Source organism: Lissotriton helveticus, chromosome 7, assembly GCF_964261635.1.
Source record: "Lissotriton helveticus chromosome 7, aLisHel1.1, whole genome shotgun sequence".
NCBI classification, from domain to species: domain Eukaryota; kingdom Metazoa; phylum Chordata; class Amphibia; order Caudata; family Salamandridae; genus Lissotriton; species Lissotriton helveticus.
The window spans coordinates 631,265,546-631,281,753 of record NC_136068.1 but is presented as its reverse complement, the minus strand read 5'-3'; the positions used below and the strand labels follow the sequence as shown (position 1 = coordinate 631,281,753).

General features: G+C 48.0%; 1 protein-coding gene across 1 annotated transcript; it reads left to right on the top strand.

Annotated features, from left to right (window-relative positions):
- The first annotated feature begins 1,798 nt into the window (after positions 1-1,798).
- On the top strand, positions 1,799-15,740 carry LOC144768865 (uncharacterized). The gene is made up of 5 exons (XM_078652872.1): positions 1,799-1,869; positions 4,518-4,579; positions 11,352-11,378; positions 14,441-14,611; positions 15,419-15,740. Exons 2-5 carry the CDS (start codon positions 4,531-4,533, stop codon positions 15,517-15,519), a joined length of 348 nt encoding a protein of 115 aa, XP_078508998.1. The 5' UTR covers positions 1,799-1,869; positions 4,518-4,530; the 3' UTR covers positions 15,520-15,740.
- The last annotated feature ends 468 nt before the right edge of the window (positions 15,741-16,208 follow it).

Here is a 16,208-nt window from a genome sequence, read left to right as displayed (position 1 = left end):
GGGCTGGTAATCTTCCGCTAAACGTATAGCAGCAGTGCTGCGAAATGCAGGTACTCTCCTCAGTGGTTAATTTGTAAAAAAAAAAACGTAAGTGTTGAGGCTCTTGTCAGGAGGCAGCCCATTTCTCCTGTAGGCGCCGCCTAAAATAGAACCATGAAAGTGGGGCGAGGATGTATCGTAATGGCCAGAGCTTCGACTTCGGAGCTGGGGAACCAGGTTCGAGTCTAGCGTCAGGCTAAACATCCTGGTCCTCATTTATGAGGAGTGACGCATCGCTGAGTGAAAGCAGCGATGCGTCACTTCTCAGTGTGCCCTCCTTGCGACATAATTGATGCGTGATATTTACTGTATGACGCATCATGTTGCAAGGAGTTACAGATACGTCAGTATTTCTGACGTACCTGTATGGCGCAAAAGTGACGCATTGCTGGAGTGTGTCACAAAAGTGACGCAACTCCAGCAATGTGTCCTTTCACATGGGTCAAGCCCCATGTGAAAGGGCATGCATCAGTCTTACGCCTGCTGTGAGGCAGGTGTAAGAAATTGACGCATTTGCATCCTAGAAGTGGCGCAATTAAATCTTATAGATTTCACTGCGTCACTTCTATGCCCCTTTCTTGCGTCAGAACGCCCCCCCCCTGCATACACTATACATGGCGCAGGTATAATGCAGTGCAGGGGTTTACAAAGTTACGCATCTACCTACATGCGTCACTTTGTAAATATGGTGCAACAAGGCACATTTTTTACGCCGCTGGTGCGTCACAAAAAGTGACGCACCAGCGGCGTAAAAGTGATGCACAGCCTCATAAATGAGGCCCCCTGTGATTCTGGGCAAATCACGTAATCTCCCCGTGCCCATGAAAAGCGCCGGTGTTGCTGATTAGGTGCTGGTGCTGAGCACTGGAAACCACAGGCGCAAATTAAGCCCTGCTTTCCCTTTAAAATGAAATTAGTGCAGTACTCAGTACTGGAGAGTACCAGTCCTTTTAAAGCACTGACTGCAAGCCTTCCACGTGCACACAAAACAAGTATAAGAAGGAGGCAACAGCAGGGTGTCTATGCTTTGTACTCAGAGAATCAGCACATTCAACTATCGCCCCACAAGCACAACAGATGCAACTCAGAGGCAATGCATATTTTCACTGTGCACAAAAACAGCTCCAGGTCAAATTCAACAGTGCACGCTTCCTTAGTGTACAGCAGGGGCAGCAGCACTGCAGGCTTCCAGGGTGAGCCCGGCCTAGAGAGCAAACAGCCAGGCAGAGCCCGAAGGGAGGATCAGGATCATTTTTGTGTCTGCTTGTGGGTCTGATTTATCGTCTTCTGGGCAGGTTTTCACTGTTGATTTCCCTGAGATCAGAACAAACTTTTCCTGCAGCAAAATCAATTCCATAGTCTGCTAAATCAGCAAGGTCAAAACTGCCCCGAGTTGATAAATATGGCCCCCTTTTTTTAACCATCTACATCACTAAATAGTGGTTTTATTCTGGGGCTGGGGCCTATTTTCTGTCCCAGTCCGACACTGCAGGCTTGCAGTAGGCACAGAGTAGGACCATGGTAGGCAGCATCAGAACTGCATACCTCATCCACACCCTGAACATGCACAGCACGAGCAGCAGCAGCAGCGTGGGTTTCCCTCACAGGGAAGGGGTGTGACAAGGGCAGCCGCGCAAACGTCAAAAAACAAACACTGAAGTCTGGAGGAAGGAGGAGGAAGGAGGAGGGCGGGGCGGGGAGGGAAGGTGGGATGAAGGGAGGAAAACGGTGGGTGAAAGGAGGGAGTGCCTTCACTATATAAAAGGCGCTGGGAGCACCAAACATCACCTGAGCGCAAGAACCAGAGAACAGCACAGGCACATCTTACAGGTAATATACTAAATGACTTGATCGGGGCAGCCCAGGGCCGGAGGTTCAGTCTGAGAGGTCAGTGTGTGAGCGGGATTTGTGGCTGTGTGTGTTTGTGCGCCAGTTTTGTGGGCTGGTGCTGTAAACATCTTTAAATAAAGGCTAGGCGGCGGTAGCAGGCAGCACGGCGCAGGCGGTGAATGCTGTCATCTCACTGCATGCAGCCTCGGGATGCGTCAGTGTTTTTATCTTTTTGATAGGAGATGCGCATTGTAAATGCCACTGCCGCCTGTATCTAATGTTACCACTCGCACTGACTTCAGCAAGCTCTGCAGCCGAGGTTCCCCACCACTCGGAGACCTCTCAGACAGAAGCCTTACAAAGGCCAAAGTTGCTCTGTTCACAAATGAGGGCCACTATTTTTACCACCCAGTTCACATACGTGGAGCACTTTCATGTTGGTACCTGGGCCTGTTTTCAGCCTCTGCCCAACGGGGGAAGACAGTGCCTGACCCTGGGAGGTAAGAGACAGCCTGACTGACCCTTCCTGGTAAAGACAGACCGACCCTAGTAGGTAAGAGACAGCCTGACCCTCCAAGGCAAAGAAAGACTACTTTTTCAATGCAGGGTGCAGGTTCACCCTCCCAGGTCAGCCTGAGCAGAGAGACAGTCTGGGACTCCACCCCAAATAAGAGGCAGCCTCATTTAGGAACAGAGGGGGTTTGACCCATTTAGTCCTAGGTTAGACCCTGACGGTGCCAGAGACAGCCTGAGCCGTCTAACCTAAGGCTAAGAGTGCACGAAACAATCTGGCTGTCCAGCCCTGGAGGAAACAACCTTGACATCCCAACCCAGAGAGGAGACAGCACAATAGTCTCATGCAAGAAACAGTGTTACCCTTGCAGAAAAGAGACAGCCCGCCTCTCCCTGGGATGACGTAGCCTGGCCCTGACCGTCCGAATTAGCATTCCAAGAAAGAAAGGGCATTCTGATCTGCCCAGGACAGAGGCAACTCATCCCTGCCAGCCCAGGGAGGAGATATCCAAACTCTCTCATGATAGAGACAGCCTGCGTCTCATGATAGAGACAGCCTGCATATCTGCCCATACTGGGGTGGGGTCAGTGATACTTGCTGACCCCACTCCACTCTGCGACGAGGGGTCATTGATAGATAGTCATCCCTAGGCACTTCAGCACTTAAACCTGATGCACTAAGGGCTGACTGTTTGTGATGCTCCCTCTTATAAGGAGGGGTGGACCTCACCGGGCTTTGCTGGACTGATAAGGTCACTGCACTAAGTGCTGTGAAATCTTCAGTCCAGCAAAGGATGGCTCAGGTTTTCAGGCGCCTGTGAAGGCGCATGTAAGGCACGTGACTGCCTGACCCTGACATGGTGAGTGTGTGTCAGGTTGACCTTTGCTCAGACTGACAGACACAAATCATTCTTTGGAAAACGAGGGGAAAGCTTTAGCCTCTGCAGTTTATGGCTCTGAACTGTGGGGTGCCGAGAATAGCAAGGCGTTGGCAACTGCAGAGAATAAGTTCTTGAGAGACATAGTTTCCCTTCCTCCCTCTACCCCTTTGAAACCATTATTCCTTGATATGGGCAAAAGATCAATTTCAGAAATAGTTCAACTCCGCCCCTTGCTATTCTGGGTGCGCCTTAAAAGGACCCCTGAATTAGCAAAATATGCTCTAGTGCTGGACGAGTTAATTATTTTGAATGTATCCGGCAAAATAAGGTGGCTTAATAATCTAAAGAAGCTGGTGGAGTCTATAGGTCTGGCTGAGTCTTGGGCCTCACAGTCCCCTCCCACTAAACAAATTGTTAAAAAATTATACTGGGATTGGGTAGAGGCCAAGGACCTCAACACAACAAGCTGGGGACCCTTGACGAATAACTTTCTTGATCATAAACCTTCCAGAAAGTTGGAACCATTCCTGGACTTTATCCAGACTCCTCGAGACAGAACTTTGTTCCTGAAACTAAGATACGGAACCCTCCCCCTCAAAAGATTTATGGAAGGGTGGAAGGTCAGGAGGGTTCATGACCTAAATTGTCCAGGTTGCCCATGTCTGGAAGAATCCCTTGGCCACTTCTTGTTTGCATGTAATGCCTATAAGCAGGTTAGAGCAAAATGGTTGAAACCTGTGTGTAGGGAGCTGGGAGTTAGGGATCATAGATCAGCTCTGCGTATTATTTTAACCAACACTACCTCTACGTACATAGTTTGCGGGGTTGCTAAGTATCTGGCCAGTGCTTGGTTTATTCGGTCTAGGCTGCTATTTAATGTTTGATCAGATCCAGTTTTAAGAATGTATTTTTTTTTAAATCTGTGTAGACTCTTCTCCACTTTTTAAATGGTTTGTAGTGATGACTTTTAATGAAATTGTAGTAATACTTGGTAAATTGTTTAATGTATTTTTATGTCTGTACTTTTATGATATATTTTCTCGAATAAAGTATTACAACAACAGAAAACGGAGGTGGGGGGACTGGGGAGCCCTGCTGCCCACAATGAAGGGCCACGCCTGGTGCCCACCACCTGCAAATAAAAGCACACATTAAGTACTGGGGAAGTTCCTTGCGTTGTCAAATCTTTTTCTAATGATGATATTCTAGTAACTCAGGCACTAACACCAGCTTCTTCTACCTACTCACTTCTAGGACTGAGGACAAAATGAGGGCCCTGCTGATCTGCGTGGTGGCTGCCGTCTTTTTCTTCCAAGGTGAGTAGGTCTCCTACATTGTGGGGCAAGGGGGGGCAAGCGACTGGACTGAAGGTGGGTAAGTGTTGTTTGTAGAAGACAACTTGCCTCTGCACCCCCTGAATCTAAACACATGGGGGCACTTCTATATTACAGGCTGATTGCATTGTGAAATTGTAGACCCCTCAACTTCGCAAGTATATTAAACTTCATCAGCTTTACACTCTATTAATAAATGCTACTCATCCCTGCTTAATATGTAAAAGAATATGTGCTGGTGTCCAAGTTTTGCTCCACAGCCCTTCTTGTACTGCCTCAGTCTTTGTGAAACTCAAAAAAGACTGTTCTGTTTGTCCTGATACTCTGTGAACTAAGGGGCTATCAGTATGGACCAGGACAGTGGGAGAGAATGGAAATTATTGGTCCACAGAAAAAAGTTCTGGTAGAGCCCACTGGTGACCACCGGCACAAATTAATTAAGGACTACATTCCTTTACATATTGTTTTTGGTGCTTTTTCAATGGACCAGGGCTTGCCAACCCCTCCTGTGAAATATATTTATCAAAACTACCAGAGTTTGAAACCACTACTATTATATCTCACCCAAGCATGCTCAACCTGTTTAGAAAGGAAGAACACTGGGAGGCCAGCACCAGCTAATTTTCTCCTCTGTGCATCACCAACAACCCAGCACAAAGCCTGCCATGTTTCATCTCCACCGACAGATGTTAGCTGGCTCTACCACAAACACCGCTACTCGACTTTCGAACTTCTCTGTCGGCATACACTCTGTCCTGATGCCTCTCCAAAGGATTTTTTTCTGACCACTTCAAAGCCAATTATGTCAAAGAACTGACACTTTTCCAAATCTGCATCTCCTTGTAGTTCATACCATCTCTGATATCTGCTGAATTAGATGAAAATTAGAATAAAGAGACAAGGTGCACTGAAATGAAATGAAATACCAGCATTTGTAAAGTGCACAGTTACCTCCGGAGAAGTGCCCCGGCGCTGGGGGCCGTTGGGAAGATTAAGTGAGCTGTTACCCAGAGTCACAAGGTGCTGGGCTAACCTGCCTCCGGCGATCGAACCGTGAGCCCCCGTGTTACGGAGTCAGCCTCCCTGCATCACACCTCTTCCCAGACAGAATAGGAGAAAAAGTTGTGGGAAGAGTCAGAACAGAAATTGCTCTTTGGCCAACAGCCACATTGCACATTATGAGTACATATAACCTTTATAAGGCTCTGCAACCTTCTCATTCTCATCGGCTATTTTGCATTTATTCCATTTTTGCAATACTTTTGTAGGAGTAGAGTCAGAAAGATTGGCCATGCTCTCTACTGTTGGTAGCCGTAACTCTATTGGGCATTTGGGGGTAGATTTACAAGCCCCTTGCGCTGCCAGTACGTCACTTTTTGTGACGCACTGGTAGCGCATTACACTGCCCATATTTACAAAGACAGGAAAAGCCATCTTGCGTGGCTTTTCCTGTCCTTGTAAATATGGCCCCTTCACACACAGCACTCTGTGTGAAAGGGGCATTCCATGGGTGTTGCTGTAGGTGTTGCCACGCAACACCCATGGAACCAGACACATTTCCAGATTTATGAGGAATCGTAAGTCTGGAAATACGTCAGTAGAGGAGCAACAAGCAGAAATATTTTCATTCCTCCTCGCTTTTTTCCTCTTGCAATGCGTGCTGCATTCTACAGCACGCATTGAAAGAGGAAAATGCTGGTAGGGATTTTTTTGCGCAGGAAGGTGTCCCTTCCTACACAAAAACAATCTCTCCATTACGCAGGCATCCCTGCACCATGGTGCAAGGGTGCCTGCACCTGCGCATGGCAGCTGTTTGTGCGCCAGTGCAGAGAAGAACACAGAAATGCGACATATTATTGTAAATATGTCACATTCCTGTGCTCTGAAAGTGCTGCAGCGTGGTGCAGCCAAAGTCCTTGCGGTGCCACGCTGCAGCACTTCCTTGTAAATCTGCCCCTTGGTATTCCTCTGAAGGTTCTTTCTTCCTGATACCTGAAGAGGCCTTGAAACCTCCTAAGTGGTGAAGTGTGGCTTAATGGTTAGAGCGGCAGACCCTTATGCAGAGGTCTAGCCTGGGACCAGGGTTCAATTCCCCGCCTCTGCGGGTCTTGGGCTCCAAAAATTCCACGGACCTGATAATTCTCGCCTCGGTACCTATTCCAATCATGGAGTCCCACTCTGCAACTCTGGGCAATAGCTTGCTTAATCTCCACAACGGCCCCCACAACGCTAAGGATGCCTGGCCTCCACCTTGGGGGTGCCCAGGAGTGGACACCTCACAGGGAAAGCCAGGTTCCACAGCGGTATTCGTACAAGCGCCTTGAGACCCTTGCGGGTGAGTAGTGCGCTTTACAAGTATCAATTTACATTTTTTACATTTTAAGTGAAATGTAAAAAGTCCACTCAAGAACATAAAGCCAGGTTCTTTTATGTCACCTAAATCACCCCAGGAATCCCCTCTGGTCAGTGTTTCAGTAACATATTTATTTATTTATTTTATTTATAAGGTTTTATATAGTGCAAACGTGACCCATGAGGGTATCAGAGCGCTTTACAGTAAACAGTTATAAAACATAAAGATATGAGGTAGTATAAGGCATTAGGTATTCGTCATTACGTACAAGACAGATATAGAATAAATGTGTACCATAGGTGACCCGTAGACAACGCATGATGATCCCAGAGGGCAACAGAACATTCCACTATATACAGTTATTGAACATTAGGTGGTTGTGGTAATAAACATACAAATAATATTATCCTTACAACAGCAAGAGGTATGCAGTGATACGAGGTTCGCATAGATGACTCGATGTCTGCCTAGAATCAAGTCTTAGGGCGTGAATTTGTTCATTAGGAGTATTTTTATTTCTTTTTTGAAGGCTGTAAATGATGAGATTCCACGTACCCCTGGAGGTATCTGTCGTAGTATGTAAGTCCACAGGAAGCCAGGTAGTGATTCCAAGTAGAAGCTTTATTCAGGTACAGGTTACAGAAGTATTTAGTTGTAGCCAAGATGGTAAGTAGGCCTGTATGTATGCCCCACCAGGAGCATCCTCCTAGCTGCTCAGCCTGCTGACACCAACTCACTCACATCAGACATTCAACATTCCATGACATAATCAACATTCCACACATACTCAGGCTGAACAGCAAGGGGAAAGAAAGAGCACAGAAAGAACAGGAACATTAACCCTACTACAGTATCATAGTCAGATCTGTGTCAAAGTCATCATAGGTAGACTGCCGCAGGGAACTCCAGCACCCCTCTGGAGGTGTGTGCCCTACGCTTGCGCCTAGGTGGCACGTGCCAAAGGTCGGCCATGCGTTCGGCTAGTGCTTTACGTGGCTGAAAATGGCGAGGGGTGTCTCTGAAGGGGGTGTGGTCTAAGAAGCAGAACTAAGAGTCACATATAACAAACAGCCTCTGTGACTGAGGGTGTGCCTAATACACGTGGCCTAGAATCCCTCCTGATAACTCCTAGCCCAGTTGGTGAAGTTTCGCAGCCCTACTGTGACAAAAAAAGTCAGCCCAAGCGAGGCGAGGCCGCTCAGCACATCCCAGAGCTTTTTTATTTTTAGTTTTTAAAGCACAGTTAAGGCTGGGGCTAGTGCTGGCAGAACCCCCCTCTCAACATGGAACACTCCAGGGCACAGGTGCACATTTCAGCATCCATATGCTGAGCACCCTAGCTAAGCTTGTTACGTCAGTGGGACCACATTTTTGGCTCAGTTGTAGTCGCATTACAAGTGGTAGTGTTTGATGTGTGGGCATTCACCAGCCTCCCTTGTGCTCCTCTGTTTGGTGTTGCAACAGAATGCTCATGGATAACAACAGGCACTATGACCTGAACACTGTTGTGACTGCACTGTTGTGTCGATTTAAATGCATTTTTCTTATGCGACACAATGTGGTGGTGCTGGGTAGATACTGTAACTGGGGGTCTGTGTGTGTGTATGTGTGTGTGTGTGTGCACTCGTTGCTCTGTGCATGAAGGGTGCATGCACTGTCGTGCCTGTGCTAAGCCTGCAAGTACACCGTGCTATAATATTTTCACTGCACAAAAGCCATCAAGGTTTGCAATGTCTCAAAAAGAGAAAATCCCTTTTGCGCACTTTTAGTAAAGCACTTTCAGAAAATGCATATGTGCCATGGCCTATCAAAACGAACGTGCAGCTCTTCAGGGCTACAGGCAGGGCTTTAAGTGGATTTATAAAACTAGGGGCGGGGTCTGTGGGGGGGGTGGAGTATCTCAAAAGGGCGTGGACGATATAAATGAGGGCGTGGATCAAAAACATGGAAGCTAAAAATCTGTGCTTAGCATAGTATGCTGCCTGACTGGTATTTTGCTGCTTCTGTCACTGCATCCAGATATACAATACAACAAATAATATTACACCTACAAGAAGTCAGGACTGTTGGATTTGCCAGTGGTTGGTAGCTGCATGAGATAAATAAGCAACAATTACAGCTTCGTTGTATATAATATTGAAAATGCTTCAGTTCTGGCATGATGAAACTGAAAGAGCTATACCGATCCCGGCTTAAGTCACAGGTAGTGAAGGGTGGTACTGCCCCAGAGTCTATTTATTTATTTAAAGTTTTATATAGCGCTGGCTAGACCCGGAGGTATCAGAGCGCTTTACATGAGCATCAGATCATAGTTACAGGTTACATCGTTACAAAGGTTACACAGTTCTTAGAGCATGGCAACATAGTTACTTGTAAGGTAGAGATAAACAATAAGCACAAATACGTAAGGGGAAACAGCAGGCAAGGTGAGAGATTCAGGGGAGGGGGGGTTGGAGCAGGGGAAGTAGACAGGTAATGAAGGCGGGAAAGAGGAGGGGAGGGTGAGAGACACATCATGGGAAGAGGAGGGGAAGGATGACTGAGACACAAACCGGTAGACGAGTCAAGGCAACGTCTAAAGTCCAGTAAGCTGTGATCCCAGGGGAAGTGGTATCACTTCCCTATCTCTGTTGCGAGAGGCTCCCTTTACGCAGTGGACTCTCTCAGGGTCTCTGAGACTCCAAGGCCTACACACTGGATCCTTCCCCAAAAAGGGGAGAGAGAGTGCTTTGGCAAGGGGTGCCATACCATACCTCAAGTGTGAGTGGCTCCCTTGGCGCAGTGGACTCACTCAGCGGGTTCGCTGAGAATTCCAGAGTATAAACATTGGATCTTTCCCCAACAAGGGGAGGAGGAGTGCTTAGTCAAAGGGCACAAAGGAAAGGGGGGTAGGCTGAGTAGCAGGCAGGGGGAGAGATTCAGGGGAGAGAGGATAGTTGGGGAGAGACAATAAGGAGAGATAAAAAGAAGTCTGCCTAAAGACCGACTGGGTAGGTGACGACCAAGGAGGGAATCCACGGCCCATCTCCCCTATAGCTAAACCAAGTAGCTCCATCGGGCATCAGACAAAATAGTTCAGTCTCAATACATTGAGAGAGGAGGGAAGGAGAGACATAAATAGAGGGAGGATGCGGTAGGAGGCGACAGGAGAGATGAAAGGAAGTGCAACAATGTGGTTCAACAATATACCAGAAAAAGATCAACAAGTAAACAATATATCAAACAATCAGCAATACATTAGGGGAGGAGAGAAAGGAGAGATGTGTGGATTTGGGGTTAGTCTGGTCCATACACACAATCATAGACATCGATTTGGTCCCGGGACCTGTGGAAGACGTGGACCGGGACTCCTCACAGAGTTCCTCGAGGTCAGACTCTTCAGATGGAATAGTTTGCAGACTGGTATAATGTGCAGCCAAGTGCCATGACTCTATGGTCTCCTCCTTGGTCACAAGGGGGTTCAGCTCACCAAAGCCGTCAGGCATGGTCTCTGTAGAATGTCGCTGCATGGTGAGGTGTGATAGGTGGTGATCCCTTCATCGTCGGAGGGTCGTTTTGCAGCGAAACGCTAAGCAGGACGTGCACTCGGTAAGCCCTTTGGGCTCAAACGGCTTCAGCCCCACCACCCTCTCCATGTCGTGTGTGGGAGCAAGGGCTGAGACAGTTTCCCGGGCACACAGACAGCCGCACCCGAGTATTTCACAGGTCTTTAAAAGACCATTTGCATGTTAATGAGGCCTTGTCATTTTGTCACCCCTTCTTAGAGGCTCTGCATCTCCACACTTCCTACTGCTGGAAGAATTAGCCCCACCTGAAATGTTTTCTTAGCCCCCACCCCCCCTCGAAATTTGGCTCTAGTTGCGCCTCTGGCCAGAGTTAAGATTTATTTTTTCGCCCTGAGGATGAGAGTAAAAATGGAGAGCCCAATAGGGACCCGTCTAAAGCACCTGCCTCAGAAATAGCGGTACTGAGCCCCGGCAGGACCCAGCCCACTTAAAGCCGGCTACAGGAGAACATTATTATAACAATTACTTTGCAATCAGGCCCGTCAGAATGAGGGCAAAGGAGGCATTGTTCCTGGATCTCGTTCATGGCTCCCTTGATGCAAAATCTTTTTAGAGATTTCAAAGAACAGTTGTTAATGGTGAGGCAGCCAGCAAGGCTAGAATCACAAGATGGCGTCAGATGTCGTAGCTGCTTGTTTTGTCTTTCACGGAGGGGGGAGGGCGGGTATGTGATTTAGGAATAGTTGTTAGGCGTGTGGGACCTAGCAAGATGTTTTTAACTCAAGGGCCCATAAAAACTTGTGGAGTGCATGTGTTCAGGTTTTGTAAAGTAGTGAGCGGTAACTTTGGAGGCAGGTTGTCTTGTAATATATCCTTTTTCTTCTTCTTTCCACAGATGCTGAATCAGATCAAGCTAAATCCGGTGAGTGTACCAGGTGGCGGATGGTCATTTATTTGCACCATAAAATGGGTTGATGCAGGTACTCCACTACTCCACTGCAATGTATAACATCTTATTTCTGGCTACTTGGCGAGATCTTTTCAGTTGTTCATGCCCGCTGGAGGAAGTTTATAGCTTCTAGATTTGTTTGCTGTCTGTTGCATGTAGTGTTGTATGTTCAAGTGAAAATGCAAAACCTCAAATACCTGAATGCAAAGGAAATCCGGGACTGGATGTGTTAGCCAAATCTGACTTGGGCCAAGTTGAAATCCTCATTCGTCAGCTCTCTCTTCCTCCTCATTCCTTGTTTTTCATCCCGCTCCCCTTACCCTTGGGACTCTCCTCCTTTCCTTTGACATTTCTCCTTCACTCTGTCTCTGTTCTTCATTCCTACCACCCTATTTCTGCCTCCTCCTTTAGTCCTACTGTCACATTGTTTTTCTCCTTTCCTCTCTTCCTCCTCACTGACTTCACATAGGAGGGAGCAAAGACTCACCTCTAACAACATTACGTCAATTTCACTTTCTGTTAATTTTGCACTGCTCAGGGTCACCGGTATGGGAAGACCTTACCAATCACCGTGCTTCTCCCCAAGCCTGGCATTCTTTATTCGGTTAGGAAACGGGGTCGTCTGCCCAACCCTCAACAGGCTGTGTCCCGTCAGTGACACCCTAATGCAACCACTGACATCATAGGGTCTAATGAAACATGCAGTGAGCACAACCCTAATTAAATGTTGTAAGGCCCAGTGAATTTACACTTTTTGTCCTTGCTAGGATTGACGTGTAAGGCTTTTGCGCCATTCATGGCAAACATATTTTATTATGTACTCAATTTCTCAAACGAAAAACATGGAATAAGCTGCTTTGGGTCACCCTCCTTGGCTGTTGACTTCTTCTGCTCTGGAACGTCCATCTATTGGTTTGCACTATTTTCAATCACATTTCAGTGTCACCAATTTTAGGTTGAGCCCAGTGGCGGCTGGCACGTAAGCTGAGTGGGTCGGGCGGGCAAATGTATGGTCGGTACGTGCATGCATGCAAGGTGAGTGGCAAGTGCAAAAAAAAAGAAAGAACCACCTTACCTTGCTTGCTGCACGACGTATGACGTCCTCCTCGCTCCTGTCCTGTTCTCCTCTGTCTCCCCTGGGCTCCAACAAATCCTCCTAACCAATCTTGGCACTCCTCTCATGCTGGAAACCAGCTTTAGCTCAGCACCAGGATATGAGGGAAAGGCCTCTCTCAATGCTCTCAAGAGCCCTGGAGGCCTGTGCTTTCTCTAAACCAACTGTCTAAGACAGCTGGGATAGAGAGGTTAAAAATGTGCATGTCTGGCTGGCTGTTGCTGTCTGGCAAAACCAAGTGCACAGCCAGCCCACCAATCTTCCATGCTGCAGCAATGGCCCGCTCCGTTCCTGACACTCGGTTTCGGGACAGGTGGATGGAAAATAAAATGGTAATAAATTAAGGTTATTATCATTTAATTTTTTTTTTCTGGGGCTTTCCTGGGGCGCATTTTTGGCAGTGGGACAGTTCTCTTCCGTCCTAATAGAGGAGCCTCTCCTGGTTGAGCCTACCAGATGGGGCACACTGTCTGTTTGCAAAAGACCTATTGTGAACTTATTGCGGGCTTACCAATCTCTTACAGTGGCAGAAAGCCCGCTCACTGATGACTAGTGGTTGAATCTATTGTTTCTTTCCTAATCTTGCCTTCTTATTCAATGGATTTCTTTGCCCCAGCCTGTCCGTCTTGTGTTTGTCACGCCCCTGGAGCATAGCTTCTTTACCCTCTCTCTGACTGGCTGGCTTCTATCCTTCCACCACTAACTTCTAGGGAACTACTTTTCTCTTCTTCGTTAAGCACTCAATGAGAGTGCCTGTGCTTTTCATCTCGCTCCCTCGTGTCCTCCTCCCCTCACCAAATACCCCCATGATGCTTCCTCCCTTGTGTTGCAAGCTCTCTCAAACTCTCTACCCCTCCTACTCTCTGTGTTGCTTTCTTGTCGTGCACTTCTTTTCCTTGGCCCCTTTGCTCTCCCTCTCATGCAGCTTTTACCCTCCCCAGCGCACTCCTGTTTCTTCCCGCAACCTGCTCCTCCTTTGCACTAATTGTTCTCCTTTACTTGACAATCCATGCTGGATCAGAGGAAAAAAAATCGTGCCTGCTTCATGTTGTTGGTGCGCATGCGTAATGACACATGCCATCACTCATGCGGGCACCTACAAATGACGCCTACCATAAAGCAGCATTATTGCACCTTTTTGCGTGTTTGCCCATGCTACACAGCATCTTGCCAATCCAGTGGTGTTTGAGTGCGCCCTTGCACCTCCGTTACAATACACGAGGGACTGTTCAACAGGTAGTGAGCAGCCCAGCAGCAGTGGGGAGCAAGCACTGATAACAGCATCAGAGGAGTGGATGGTTTGAAAAACTAAGCAACCTTTTTTTCTGTAGCATCCGTTTTTCAGTTTTTATAGTTTGCGCTTGCTCCCTAGCACAGCAACAGAATTGATAAAGCCAGTAGCACTTCATGCAAATGTCACTCTTATTGGCTTTCTTAAATGCAGGAGTAAACTTCACAATGCACTTTAAATGCAAAAGGGCCTACTGAACACCTCAATGCACTTTACGTGCAGCAGTCTCGAATGAACCTCTCCTGCTGTGATTTAGTGTTGGAAAGATCAGTAACTCTCCCTCTCCACAAATGCACATAATAATTCATGATGTACCAGGAAGTGAAGCTGTAGAACCAGGCCCAAGGGTGGTCATTCAAGTCAAAGGATGGTAATTAGGATGCTAACTGGAGGCCATATCGTGCCAGAGGAAGGTGGCAGTGCCAGGCACGGGTGAAGTTGCACTAGTCTCAGGTGGAAGGGAGTATGAGACCCAAGACTGGGAGTATTAGACCCAGGGGTGGCCAGGCCTGTGGGTGGCGGAGCCAGGTCCTGAAGAGAGGGTGGCCTGGCCTACTGGAGGTCACACCTGGTCTGGGGAAGGGCTGGTGATATCAGGTCTCCGGGTAGTGATGAACCCATCTCTTTCAGGCTCCTACGGCGGACTGCAGTGCTACGAGTGTATTACCCCGCCTCAATGTCTGAAGAAGAAGATAGTGACCTGCAAAGAGGGAGAAGTGTGCCAGCGGGCACAAAGGAAGGCCGCCATGCCGTCCGACAAGCCAGAGCCTGGGGATGAATACGGGACCATCGGTGGAGCTGGTGAGTAATGAGTGGCCAGGCGTGACAGTCGCCATCTCAGACCTCACCCGTAATTACATCGCAGTCTCACCAGCAGCGACACTCAACATCTCACCCTGTGAATCAGTCACCGCCGCACCAGCTGTAACATTCGCCATCTCTAAGGCAGAGAAATGTACCCTTCAATCCTCAGCTCTAGGATCATTTCCCATCTCACCCACATTCACTCTGATAGCAACATTCAGCATGCCAGGCCTCACCCTCTACAATATTCAAGATCTCACCCGCTTCACCATCTCTATGGCGGTAACATTTACTAAGACAGACCTCAACCGCAGTATCAATTTCCATCTGAGCACCAGTGACATTCACATCACCATCTCACCAGTCGTAACGTTGAATATCTCTGACGCTAACATTGACCATGTCTCATCTCACCCTCAGTAATATTCGCCATCGCACCCACAGGAGCATCCAGCCCTGCCAAGATTCCCATGTGCTGCTCTAGTCCAGGGTCTTGAAGTCTTGCTTATTCCATTATGAAACAGGACTTCAAATCCCAGAATTCAAAGGGGAAAAAACAGGCTGGAGCAGCATATCATGCAGGGACCAGGGAACATCACCTGCAGTAACATTCACATCTCACCAGCCACAACATTCACTATCTTTGTGGAAATATTCCCCATTTCGCCCTCAGACGCATTCATCTTCTCACATGGCTGCCAAACTCTGGTGCTAATACGCTGAAGCCAGTGTCAGGGCAATACTTAGCGCATTTTAAATGAAATCCTTGAATCGTTCCTTTCCTCTTCCCTTCTCCTTCTGCAGTCATGCATCGCAAGTGCAACAAAGAGGCCGCTTGCCAGAACGAAACAAAGAACAAGCTGTCAAAGGTGACCTGCTGCAAGACCAGCCTTTGCAACAAATAGGGGCTGACTTCCCCATGCTGCCCAACCATATCCCCGCACAGAAGCATGGATCCCCCCTCCAGCTCACCAGCTTTTGGTTTAGCCTGCGTTCTCCAGGACACGTCGCTACTGGTCCCAACATGCGAAGGACGTCTTATGTTCACTGTTTATGTTTTTTTATTTGCTTTTTTTGTATAAAAAAATAAACATTTCTGGGGCCAGAAAACAGCTCCTTTCTCATACCTCACATGTGTCTTATTTGCTACTCTTGAAACAAGCATTTGCAATGCAATAGGTCTAGCATCTCTGAGAGTTAGAACTATGACATCGTAAATGACAATGGGGCTCATTATGATGGCGGAAGTACCACCACCGCCAGGCCGGCGGTGGCGATCCTTCCGCCATCATGCTGCAAATTCCCACCACCAAATTTGGATGGCGGTGGGAATCACAATGGTTCCGCGACAGACGGAAAGTCTGTCCGCCATGGTCCCGCAAGGCGATCCTTTTCTGCACGCCTGGCGGAACCCGGAACCAGGGCAACATTGCAGCATTGCCATGCAGGCACCGCCTTAGTGATTAGGGTATGCACTTCCGCCTGTATTTTTGCGGCAGATATCCCGCCGCAAAAAAAGACAGGCGGAGACTGGCTTTGGGGGCCCATTGCGGGCCCCCTCTGTGTGTGGAGGGGGTGTGCACTTGGGGGGTAC